This window comes from Cucumis melo, chromosome 4 (genome assembly GCF_025177605.1).
Source record: "Cucumis melo cultivar AY chromosome 4, USDA_Cmelo_AY_1.0, whole genome shotgun sequence".
Lineage (NCBI taxonomy): Eukaryota > Viridiplantae > Streptophyta > Magnoliopsida > Cucurbitales > Cucurbitaceae > Cucumis > Cucumis melo.
In genome coordinates, this window is record NC_066860.1 from 25,544,153 (window position 1) to 25,556,615 (window position 12,463).

The following is a 12,463-nucleotide window of genomic DNA, read 5'->3' on the forward strand; positions in this document are numbered from 1 at the left end:
ATAAAGTTTAGCAAGTGATTAAGTGTATTAAATCTATCGAGTGTATCAAGAAACAATAACAAGTGTATCAACGATATATAAAGTGTATCATTCTTAGTGCTTCAAGTGTATTTAATTGATCGAGTGTATCAACAACATATCAAGTGTTTTAAACTAATAATATGTATCAGTGAAGTATTAGATAGTAAAAAAAGGTGTACAAGCAGTACATCAAATAAGGTGTATCGACGGTATATATTGGTGTATCAACCGTATATATTGGTGTATCAGTAATGACCGAAGGGTAACTTCGTAATTTCGTAATTTTAAAATGCGGGTTGGGCTTCAATTTTGCTTTTTTTGCAAATGTAAAAATGATGTGCTATGGGCCTAAATTATGATACTATAATTGTCATATTTGCAAGAACCCCTAAATATATTTTCATATTAACGTAAACTAAATGTATTATTAAGTACAAATAGTTAATTAAATTATAGTCTCTTAGTACATCTTACTTACATGACATGTTCCTTTCTTGCAACATAAACCCTAATTTATTACATTAATTAAAAGAAACATGTAAAAAAGCTGTTATAGAATCATAGAGTTGATATCTAATTCGTATATTTGTAGGTTGAATATTAATTTGAAATTGACAGTACAGATAGGATGTGAATTCAAGGTTTAGTTTAACATAAGTGGAAAGTTTTTCAATCAAGTTCCAATAAACTAATGGAAATCAAGTACAAATAACAGTAACTAAAATGAAAAGTAAACATAAAATTTTGAATTAGGGTTCATCTCCATTCCAACTGTTCTTCATTTTGGGTCCGGTTGGACCTTCTTCTCCACGAATTTCATCCGGCAATTTGTTTACAAATCCTCTGAATCCTTCCTTCAACCTTCCCGGCAGCAAATTCTCCACTTTTTCAATCTCCTCCACGATCGGATATTCAATTTTCGGCCCCCATTCCCTTGTGTAATTTACCCACGCCGGCTCCTCTACCACCCCCTCCAAATACTCCGCCGCAATTACCAAGTAATTTGTTCCGGTGTCAAGCACCAATCCACTCTTTGCCGTCTCGTTACGAATTCCGATCTCTGCCGCGCCCTGCAACACCAGTCCAGGCTTCGAGTACGAAGCATGGCCGTTCAACGACGAATACGCCACCACTTTGTTACCCTTCTCAAACTCTAGCGATGGCGGATCGACCCACTCACCTTTACTATGCTGTGCGAAGTAAACTCGTCCGAGCTCCCCGGTGAAATTGCTTATTCGTAAAGTAATGTGCTCCCAATCTCCTATGTGTTCACCAATCTTTGTGAACGGAATGTCGATTATTCCGACCTTTGCTGTCGCTGGTCCATTGAAGGGGAAGAAAATCCATGTTGCTATATCCGTGAAAGTTCCTCCGATCATCGGCTTCACATGGAGATAAACTTTACAGCTCTGTAAATCACCTTTTTTCAATTTCTCTTTTCCTTCCTCGTCGGTGGGAAGATTTAACCAGAATTGACCATCGTTTGATCCCCCTTGAGGAAGATTCGACCCGTCCGGGTTGATCGGAACTGAATTTGATTCGTTTGATTTATCATACAACAGAGCCCCGCCGGAGAAAAACCAGTCCACTGACGACGGGAGATATTTTTCTTTTGGATGGTAGTAAATAACTGGAGAATAAGCTTGATATAAAGAATCAATTTGGGATAAATCGGGCATAGCTGCAGATATCGAATTCAAATTCTTCAAGCAGAATAACTGAGGTAAAGGAGAATTTCCCGTTGTTGGTGCCGGCAGAGCTACAAAAGCTCCGGTGGAAACTCCCGTCTCTGTAATTCCTCTGTTTTTAGGTCTGGAACTATAAATATTAAACCCATTTTCGTCTCCCGATTTCATGGGCCCCCAAATCCATGCTTCCTTCTCGCATTCCTCCGTCAAGTCCGAACGAACACACCGGATTTTGTCAACAGAAGGTTTCTCCCGCGATGCTGTGACGACGTGCCCGACGGCTCTGTATCCATCTGGCGGCGTCGGCGACCATATGTAGCCGTTACCGTCTCGCTTAATCTTCGATGACTCAGTACTCCAGACCAAAGTATAATCCACGGGCTTCTTTAAAGCTTCTTCCCCGTCAAACCCATTATCTTTTCCGGCGAGAACAAATCCGAACAGAGCGTTTTTATTCGAGCGACAAAAATAGCCCAAAACGAAAAATCCTTCCGGAAGTGAATTGGGTTCGAAGAATGTGGCTCCGAGATTGTCCGGGCCACCTTGACGAGCAGCCCAAATTTTGTTGAAGGAGGAAATTTGGCAGACATGGAGGCCGCGGCCGAGGTCGATGGTGCCTGAAGCAAATCCTCCGGTGAGTGTGTTGGTTTCGGAAAGGGTTGCCAGATGGGGGGAAGGGAAAGAGAATTTAGAATCGATGGGAAGGGTGGGAGGGGTTGAAGAAGAGGAAAGGCAGTTCCCCATTAATGGCGGAAATTGGAGGTTGAAGGGAAGATTTTAGGATTGAATTGGATTGAGGAATGAGATAAATGAAGTGGAATTTTGAAGACTCTGCTGTTTTGATAATGTGAAGGCGTGCAAGGAACCCCCAGTCCCCCACCCCCACATTTTTATTTTCGTTTTGGGCAATCTTAGGAAATTGATTAAAAGAAAGTGAAGTTTATGGGGGAAAACTTGCGTGTTGAAGAAATGAGAAAATGGAAAGGATGGATTAAAAACATTCAACACATCTGATTAAAATATATGTATATATGTTTTTAAATCTTCCTACGGATAAATTTTAAAAGAATATTACCAAGATGAGCATAGCAACGTAGTATGGTAATAATTTCAACATCTTTCACTCTACTATCGTAAAAGAAGATATTATGTTACGAAATCAGCTATAGAAACGATATAATAATGTATAAACATCGACAAAATGAGTAACGAAAGAAAGATATTATGTTACGAAATCAACTAACACAATGTTAGTTGCATTCATAGAGCAACGAAAGAAAGATATTATTAGAGATAATGTTTTTAGAATACAAGATGACGTCACTAAGTTAAAGAATTTATAGGTTACACTTCTCTAAATCTTAAGGTTAAAATAATATATAACTCATAAATAAATACATATGTACATTACAAGAATTGAAGAACTTTTAAGTACATTGCTCTCAAACTCCACCGTAATGCACCGCCCTTACACTCGACTCACTAATCGAGTATAATGATTCAATGCATAAACTATTTCTTATTTGGTTGTTTGTAGCACTACATAACAAATTCAAGGTATGCCGATCATTTATATGTTACCAAATCTAAATTTAAAATTTAAAATTTAGTGTAAAACTATATTAAAAAGGTAAAATTGTTAATAAAAATAACCTTATCAAATTTATATTTTAACCATAATTCAAAATTTTCGCATAAGAATCCCCACCATGAGCTAATAATTTAAGTTAATGAAATTTTATGTGAACTAGGAAAAAAATTCATTAAAAATCAAATTTGTCCACTTGCCTAATATTTTTTTTCCCTCCAACTATCCTTATTTTATCATATTAGTATACTTAATTAGAACGGGTGAACATAAAATGTAAACATTAAATTTCAATTTAATGTGTGTATATTTTAGTATTGTATTTTTTTTCCTATGTCATACGTATGAGGATTAAATCATTGAAATTCGTGTTAATTATGAAATTAAAGTAAAGAATATACATAAATGTAAAAAATACCAATTCTTAGTTCACTAATAATGTTTTAGTTACATCTACAAAACAGGAAAAAAAACAATACTTTTTATAGAAAATATCTCCTTCAATACAAATGACATCACTAGATTAGAGATTTTATATATTGCACTTCTCAGAACATTATACGTAAATAACCATTAATAATTTACATATGCCGAATAGTGAAATCCCTTAAATGTTTCTTTTACTAGGTAACAAAAAAAGACATTTTCAAACCCCTACAATAAACTGATGTGTGCAATCACTAGGGGAAGAAAAATATCTTCATTTGATGGATATGATCCAAACATACAAAAGAATAGCGTTGAAAAATAATGTGAGGTGAGCTGTGATGATATGAACAGAAATTAATTGGGAGAAAAATATATGCAATCTTCTTTCAATGATGTGTTCATAATATATTTAATGTTGGGAGCCAATTTTGTCTTTATTTTTTTATTTTAACTTGCAAGGACATGATATTTAGTCTCTTTAGACTTTTGATATTTGTTTAATAATTCAAAATACTAAAATTATTTTGCCATTCGTAGTTTTGAGAGTAGTACTGTCTCAATCTTAGTTCTACCATCTTCACACTAACAATTACATATCGATGGCCAAACAACACTCATAGCAATAATTATGAACAAAAATTCATTTACGTTTTTAATTTTATCTATTCCATAACCAAAACAAGAGATGATACACTTACACTGTGATTTTGAATTAGAAAAACAACATCCAAGAAGATTTAAAATTCAAATTTCCTAAACAAATTCACATTGAAAAGAAAAGACATTGAAATTGAAAGGCATGGATGAACAGAAATTTAGGTGTTTTTTTTTTTTTAACTGCGTTCATCTCCGTTCCAACTATCCTTCAATTTAGGTCCTGTAGGTCCTTCTTGTCCAAGAATTTCATCCGGCAATCGGTTCATAAATTGTTTAAATGCTTCTTTCAATCTCCCCGGTAGCAATTTCTCTACCTTCTCCATTTCCTCTGCAATTTGGTACTCTATTTTTGGCCCCCATTGCCGGAAATAGTTCACCCACGCCGGCTCCGCCACTGCCTCCTCCCCCAAATATTCTGCCGCTATCTCTATAGAGCTGGCTCCGGTGTCGAGTACCATCCCGCTTTTCGCCGTCTCATTCTTTAGCCCAATCTCTCCCCCACCTTGCATTACCTGTTCATTGTACCATTAATTAAAACTCCTCTGTTTGATGATTATTTTGATCTATTTGAAAAAGTTTAAAATTACCAATCCAGGCTTTGAGTAGGAAGCATGGCCGTTCAACGACGAGTAAGCAACCACTTTGTTCCCCTTTTCAAACTCAAGTGACGACGCGTCAATCCACTCCCCTTTACTGTGCTGAGCAAAATAAACCTTCCACAGCTCTCCCGTGAAATTACTAATCCGTAACGTTATATGCTCCCAATCGCCGACGTGTTCGCCTATCTTCCTGAACGGAATGTCGATTATCCCAACCTTCGCCGTTGCTGGCCCATTGAATGGAAAAAATATCCATATCGTTATGTCCGTGAAAGTCCCTCCGATCATTGGCTTAATCCGGAGATAAACTTGGCAGCTCTGTAAATCGCCATGTTTCACCTTCTCTTTTGCTCCGCCATCGATGGGAAGATCCAGCCAGAACCCTCCATCGTTTTGGCCGCCCTGTGGGAGGTTTGTTCCATTCAGGTCGATCGGAACGGGTTTTGATTCGTCAGATTTGTTGAAAAGCAGAGCACCGTTGGAGAAATACCAGTTCACCGACGACGGCAGAAACTTCTCCTTGGGATGAAAGTAAATCAACGGCGCGTAAGTTCGAAAAAGAGTGGAGATCTGAGAAACATCTGGCATTGCTGCAAAAATTGAAGCGGAGTTTCTTAAACAGAGAAATGGCAGAGGAGAATTTGTAGCCTGCAAGGCGACGAATGTTCCGACGGAAACTCCCGCTGCCGTGACATCCCTTCTTGTGGGTCTGAAACTGAATATGTTAAACCCGTTGTCATCCACTGAATCTTTGAGTCCCCAAATCCATGTCTCCTTCTCGGATTGCTCTGTTAAATCAGCACGGACGCATCGAACTCTGTCGACGGAGGGCTTTTCCGACGAAGTGGTGACAACGTGGCCGACAGCTCTGTAACCGTCTGGCGGTGTCGGGGACCAGATGTAGCCGTCGGTGTCGCGTTTGATGTTGGATTTTTCGCTGGTCCATACGAGGGTGAAGTCGACAGGCTTCTTGAGGGCGTCACCGGCAAGAGAGTCGTCTCTTCCGACGAGAATTCGGGCAAAGAAGGGCTTGTTGTTGGGTTGACAATAATGGCCAAGAGAGAAGAAGCCTTGGGGAAGAGGAGAGGGCTCGAAGAATGTGGCTCCGAGGTTGCTTGGACCGCCCTCGTGGGTGGTCCAGATTTTGTTGAAGGATGAAATCCGGCGAATTTTCAGTCCGCCTCCGAGGTTGATGACGCCTCCGGCGAAGGCACTTTTGCCTGCAAATTGTGTTAAGATTGATTTATTAAATATATATTCATCAAAGTATTTGAATTTTCAATAACTAGCCGTTATTAAAAAGTTTTACATCTATTAATTAAATATATTTTGTTGAAATTTATTCTAATTAATTAAATTTTAAAATCAAGTATTTTCTTAATATTTAGTTAAAATATCATTTGGATCCATTTTTCCCTTTTAATTCTTACTTTTTCTTACCTAAAAATTAGATGGACCAAAATGATTAATTAACTATTATATATATTGTTTTAAGAGTAAAGATATATATATATATAAGTTAACATTGTGAGTAGTTACTAATATATACAATAATATATTTTTTCTACTCTTGTCCCATTTCTTAGTAAAATATAAGGTATGAAACTAAGCTCTTTCATACCTTCCAAATTAAAAATAAATTTTGTATTAACAATTTTAAGGTGTGTTTTATGTTCTAGTTGTTGCATATGCCTACACATATATTTAAATTTATTTGTTGAATAATTGAATGAGATGACAACGAAAATAATTATACGTACACATGTATAATTAAAAGTCGCATCTTTTAACATTAAATTATATACATTTGTATAAAAGATAATTGGAAAAGATGTGATAGATAAATTTTCATTATATTTAAAACTCTTGAAAGTTAAAATTGCATACTTACTACCTCACATTTCATTCACTCGATTAGTTTTGATACTTTTATTCATTATCTTTGTATATATTTTTTTACCGTTATGTTTTGATTTTATATGTTTAAGGATACAAGTTTATATAACTTAATTACAAGCAGAAATATACTTAAACTTTAACACATTTTTATCAATGATATGTGCTCAAATCAAAGACGTTTCAAGTTTGACATAATCGAAATTAAGATTGTTTCTAATATGCTAAAAGTCAAAGTTAAAAATAGTATATTAATTAATTCTACAAACAACTAATATTCAATAGTCATATATGAATTTTTCAACCTTCCAACTTCCAACTCCCTCCTTCCTAAAAGCAAAAAAAAAGTATTCATTTCTCTCACCAACCAAACCTTCATCCTTTGTCCCAAATTGAGTTGAAATGATCACAGCAAAGAAAATGAAAGAAAGAATTTAAGTTATGGATGCAAAGAGCTTAGTTTTTTTTTTAAGAAACCAAAGTTGAACCAAACCGATTAATCGGTTAATAATATATTCAAACTCAAAACCGTTAAATCGAATGGTTTCAATGCAAACCGACGATCATTTTCAATCAACTTAAAGCAGTTTTTTTTTCCGATTTTTTGATATTTTTCTTGAACCTTAATTTCCACATATATATCTATTTGCTTCAAACTAACTCCTTAGAGGGAGTAAATATTTTGGAAATATTTTTAATCCTTAAATTAGACAAGAGTACAAAGAGAGAGAGATAGTAAGAGAGAATCAAACCTTGTGGAAAAGGTGGAAGTGGAGAAGGAAAGTTGAAGGTGGTATGAATGGGCAAAGCTTGGTTCTGGTTCTTCTTGGATCCATTATTTCCCATTATTTCTCTAAACTTTACTGCCTTGGACACTATATGGCTTAACAAAAGAAAACAAATGAAAGATGTAACTAAGAGAAAAGAGATGGAAATTAAGGCTTTATATGGTTTTGAAGAAATAATTTGTAGGCCAAACACACACATATATACAAAATCTTTGTATTTTGTCAATGTAAATGCTTTGCACAAACCTTTGACTTCTCTTTCACAACAAGTTGGGACCTTCCTCTTGCTTTCTTCTTTCATCTTCCATTTATTTTATTTTTGTGTGTTCTTCCGAAGCCAATAATATATTTCTTTTTTCAACAAGGGTTTTATAATGTTATTTAATTAATAATGAATGATTATCATTATCTTTAATCAATCAACATTATAATATAATTTCTTAGTCTTTTCCATCCATTTTTTACGATAATAAATTATAAATAATAGTCTGTTGTGGTCTATTACATATACATTGTAATAATTTGTTATATTTATAAATATCTTTTCTTATATTTTATTTGGTTTAGTCATAATTAATTGCTATTCCATGACAATTTTTTTTTTAGGTTGAAAATTAAAATAATAAACATAGTTTCGTTCAATCTATGATTATGGATAGAGACTACAAATAAATAGTTTAAGTTGAATAATATATGGGGTTTAAAAAAAAAAAACGAATTATACACACTACATATAAAAAAAAAACTATTAAAACACAAAAATCTATTACATTTCAAGTATCAATTATATTAGAGAAATTGTGCTCGTGTTTCACAAGGACGTATATAAAGCGTGCTCGTGTTTCACAAGGATGTAGTTTTTTCTTTTGTTATTCATTTATTGTTAATGTGTGTACAAATGTAGAGTTTGGTCACAATCCAATATATATATTTATTATAATTTCTTTCATGTGCTTTTTTCTATGCAAGAATATTCCTTCTTAAACTGTATTTAGTAATGTGAATAAAAAATGCATCCTAACGTCTGTCTTTAAAAAAATTAGGGAACAAAATGTTTTTTTTAGAAAAGAAATTTTATGATTAAAATAAAATGTCTCATTTTTGGTGCAATTTACATGTTTTTAATATTTTAATGACTATTATTTTTTTAAAGGTTTTATATGAATTAAAATACATATCTTGATCTATCCACATATAAATTATAATATTGTACAAAATCAACCATTTAAAAAAATTATTTAAAATGATTACCTAATTAAAATATTTATCAAATATTTTTCAAAGACAAAAATTATCAAACAGAATATTGACATAATCAACAGGTATTTTCAAAAATATAAAAAAGCGACAAAGTACTTATACTGTATAGAACAATTTCGAAAATGGAAAAAGCTTATAGGCGTAGTGTAAAATACCAAAAATGCCCCGTCAACTACGCCATCAATAACACGCGTAATATATTTGCGATCGGTTAGATTTGACTATTATTTGATATACGATCATTTAGATATGACTACAATTTATTTTTTAATTCTATCGTTTAATTTTATTACATGATAGTTTAATTTGGTTATGTTTAAATTTGGTATACGATCGTTTAGATTTGGATTTGACTATTGTTTGGTACACGATCGTTTAGATATGGCTACAATTTATTTTTTCAATTCTATCGTTTAATTTTGTTACACGATTTAATTTGGTTACACTATTGTGGACCCAAATCTAAACGATTTTTTTCAAAATTTGGTACACAATCGTTTAGATTTGACTAAAGGATTATTTTAAATTTTTTTGCTAATCGTTTATTTTTTTTTATACAATTGTTTAGATTTGTCTACACGATCATTTAGATTTAGCTAAACGATTTTTTTAAATTCTTTTGTAACAGGATCGTTTATTTTTTTTTGTATGATCGTTTAGATTTGTCCACACGATCGTTTAGATTTGGCTATCCAAATTTAAGCAACATAAAAAAAAGAGGAAATGAAGAAAGACGATGGAAAGAAATCAGCGGGAAAAAAAAAGAAAAGAAGAAAGACGATGGAAAGAAATCAGCGAAAAAAAAAAAGAAAAGAAGAAAGACGATGAAAAGATTAAATGATGTAAAAAAGAATAGAAAAGAAGAAAGAGGATGCAAATATTAAACGATGCAAAAAAGAATAATAAAAAAAAGACGAGAAATCGCACAATCAGAAATGAAGAAAGATGATGGAAAGAAATCGTAGCGGAAAAAAGAGAAAAAGAAGAAGAAAATTGAAAGATTTAATGATGTAGAAAAAGAATTGAAAAATAAGAAAGATTATAGAAATAAATCGCAGAAAAAAAGAAGAGGAAAAGAAGAAAGACGATGAAAGAAATATGACGAGGAAGGAGATGAAGGCGATTTCATTCCGAGGAAGAGAAAAAGATGGAAGGACAAATTTGAAATATTTGGCTTTGTTACACGTGCCGTAAATAGTTTGGTATTTTATATAGATGTATGTATGTATGTATGTAAGTAAGTTTCCCTGTAATAAATGTAGGTTCGATGGGGGAGTATTTTTCAATTACATTCTAATATCTATAATATTTAAATTTAAAATTCAGATTACAAAAAGAAATTCAATCGACTTTTCTAAACCTAAGTTACCTAACAAACACAATTAAATTAAAGGGGCACTTGCAAATATGACAATTATAGCATCATAAATTAGGCCCATAGCACATCATTTTTACATTTGCAAAAATAGCAAAATTGAAGCCCAACCCGCATTTTAAAATTACGAGATTACGAAGTTACCCTTCAGTCATTACTAATACACCAATATATATGGTTGATACACCAATATATACGGTTGATACACCAATATATACCGTCGATACACCTGATTTGATGTACTGCTTGTACACTTTTTTTTACTTTCTAATACTTCACTGATACATATTATTAGTTTAAAACACTTGATATGTTGTTGATACACTCAATCAATTAAATACACTTGAAGCACTAAGAATGATACACTTTATATAGCGTCGATACACTTGTTATCGTTTCTTGATACACTCGATAGATTTAATACACTTAATCACTTGCTAAACTTTATTGATACATATTATTAGTTTGATACACTTGATATGTTGTTGATACAGTTGCTCAACTGTTGATATACTCAATCAATTAAATACACTTTGATGCACTAAGAATGATGCACTTTATATATCATTGATACATGTTATATATCGTTGATACACTTGTTATTGTTTGCTGATATACTTGATAGATTTAATACACTTAATCACTTGCTAAACTTCGTTGATACATATTATTAGTTTGAAACACTTGATATGTTGTTGATACACACTGTTGATACACTTAATTAATTAAATACACTTGATGCACTAAGTATGATACACTTTATGTATTGTCGATACAGTTGTTATGGTATGTTTACAATCTTAATAACATGTTGAACATCATTATCGCCTATAGTCAACAAATTAAAACTGAAAATTCAATACATGACTCAACCTGAATTTCAGTATGAATCAAGTTCATAAAAGAATCAAATGATGATATCACTCTATCAACCAAAACACAATTTGTTTTGTAATCCACGTAGTAATGTTGCTCATCCCATTGACCACTTTGAAAAACAATTACTGCCAATTTAACCATAACTACAATAAACTGCAACAATTTTGGAAAAATAAAAAACACGTAGTAAGTATATCAGTCAACTAATACATATAATATAAGTATATCATACCGTTGATATAAAAAACTGATACAAATTAAAAAAAAAAAACAGAACCAAACGTAACTAAATAAAACCAAACTAATCTATAAAGTTCCTTTTGATAAAAGATATTATGAACAAATAAAAGAGATGAGGAAGAATTAATCGTAGCCCTAATTTTAATAAATAATATATGAGCAATTTACAGAAATAATATTAGAGCTTCAAAAAAGGGGAAGAAATACATACATAATTCTTGTTTTCCTGAAGAAAAAAATGAGGAGAATAGGAGAAGAAGACAAGGAGAAGATGATAAAAAAAAAAGAGAAGATGACGAAGAGGAAGAAATCTAAAAGAATGAAACTGAAGAGAGAAGAGAAGGACGGTGGAGAAGAACAGTGGAGAAGAGGCAGAAGAAGACGAAGAGAAGAGAAGTAGGCGAATAGGAGAAATGGTGAAGAAGAACGATAGAGAAGAGAAGAAGAAAACAAAAAATGAAGGAGAACAATAAAGAAAAACGAGAGAGGAAGAGAAAACACCAAGGGCAATTTTGAAATAATAAAAAGAATAAAATAAGAAATATCAACCAAAATTAAAAAGTTGCTATATTTGTAAAATTGAAAATATTAGTGCTAATATTGCTAAATTGGATTTTTATTGTGCCACCCAATACAATTTCCCTAAATTAAATAACTCATGTTGAATCGAAAGGATGTTTTTGAATATAGCACTGTAAACTAAAGTTTTTATAAAATATAACAAAATTTTAAAATGTTAAAAAATCTAACTATGTAATTTTGCCATTTAATTACAACATTTTCTTATGTCAAATTGGTATATACATGTCTTTTTAGTAGGAAATTGGAATAATATTTGAGAAATTATTAAAAATAGAAAAATTAATAAAATATTTAATTTTATTAAAAAAATCAAATGCAATGATTTTCATCTTTTTAGTAGGAGCGTAAATAGATTGTTTTTTCCATTTTCAAAAAAAATTTCATCTATGTAGTATCCAAATAATTGTTATTGGATCATTTTAAAAGTGTTATTATTATTATTATTTGAAAAAATTGCATCA

The 12,463-nt window shown here is 32.3% G+C and overlaps 2 protein-coding genes across 2 annotated transcripts; both read right to left on the bottom strand.

Moving 5' to 3' along the window:
- Positions 1 to 587: 587 nt before the first annotated feature.
- LOC103500280 (hypothetical protein At1g04090-like) lies at positions 588 to 2,667 on the bottom strand. Its single transcript, XM_008463526.3, has one exon. It carries the CDS (start codon positions 2,451 to 2,453, stop codon positions 771 to 773), a length of 1,683 nt encoding a protein of 560 aa, XP_008461748.1. The 5' UTR covers positions 2,454 to 2,667; the 3' UTR covers positions 588 to 770.
- A 1,702-nt stretch (positions 2,668 to 4,369) lies between these two features.
- Positions 4,370 to 7,819, bottom strand: LOC103500279 (hypothetical protein At1g04090-like). The gene is made up of 3 exons (XM_008463525.3): positions 7,631 to 7,819; positions 4,971 to 6,202; positions 4,370 to 4,895 (listed from the first exon to the last, which is right to left on the bottom strand). Exons 1-3 carry the CDS (start codon positions 7,722 to 7,724, stop codon positions 4,560 to 4,562), a joined length of 1,662 nt encoding a protein of 553 aa, XP_008461747.2. The 5' UTR covers positions 7,725 to 7,819; the 3' UTR covers positions 4,370 to 4,559.
- Positions 7,820 to 12,463: the final 4,644 nt, after the last annotated feature.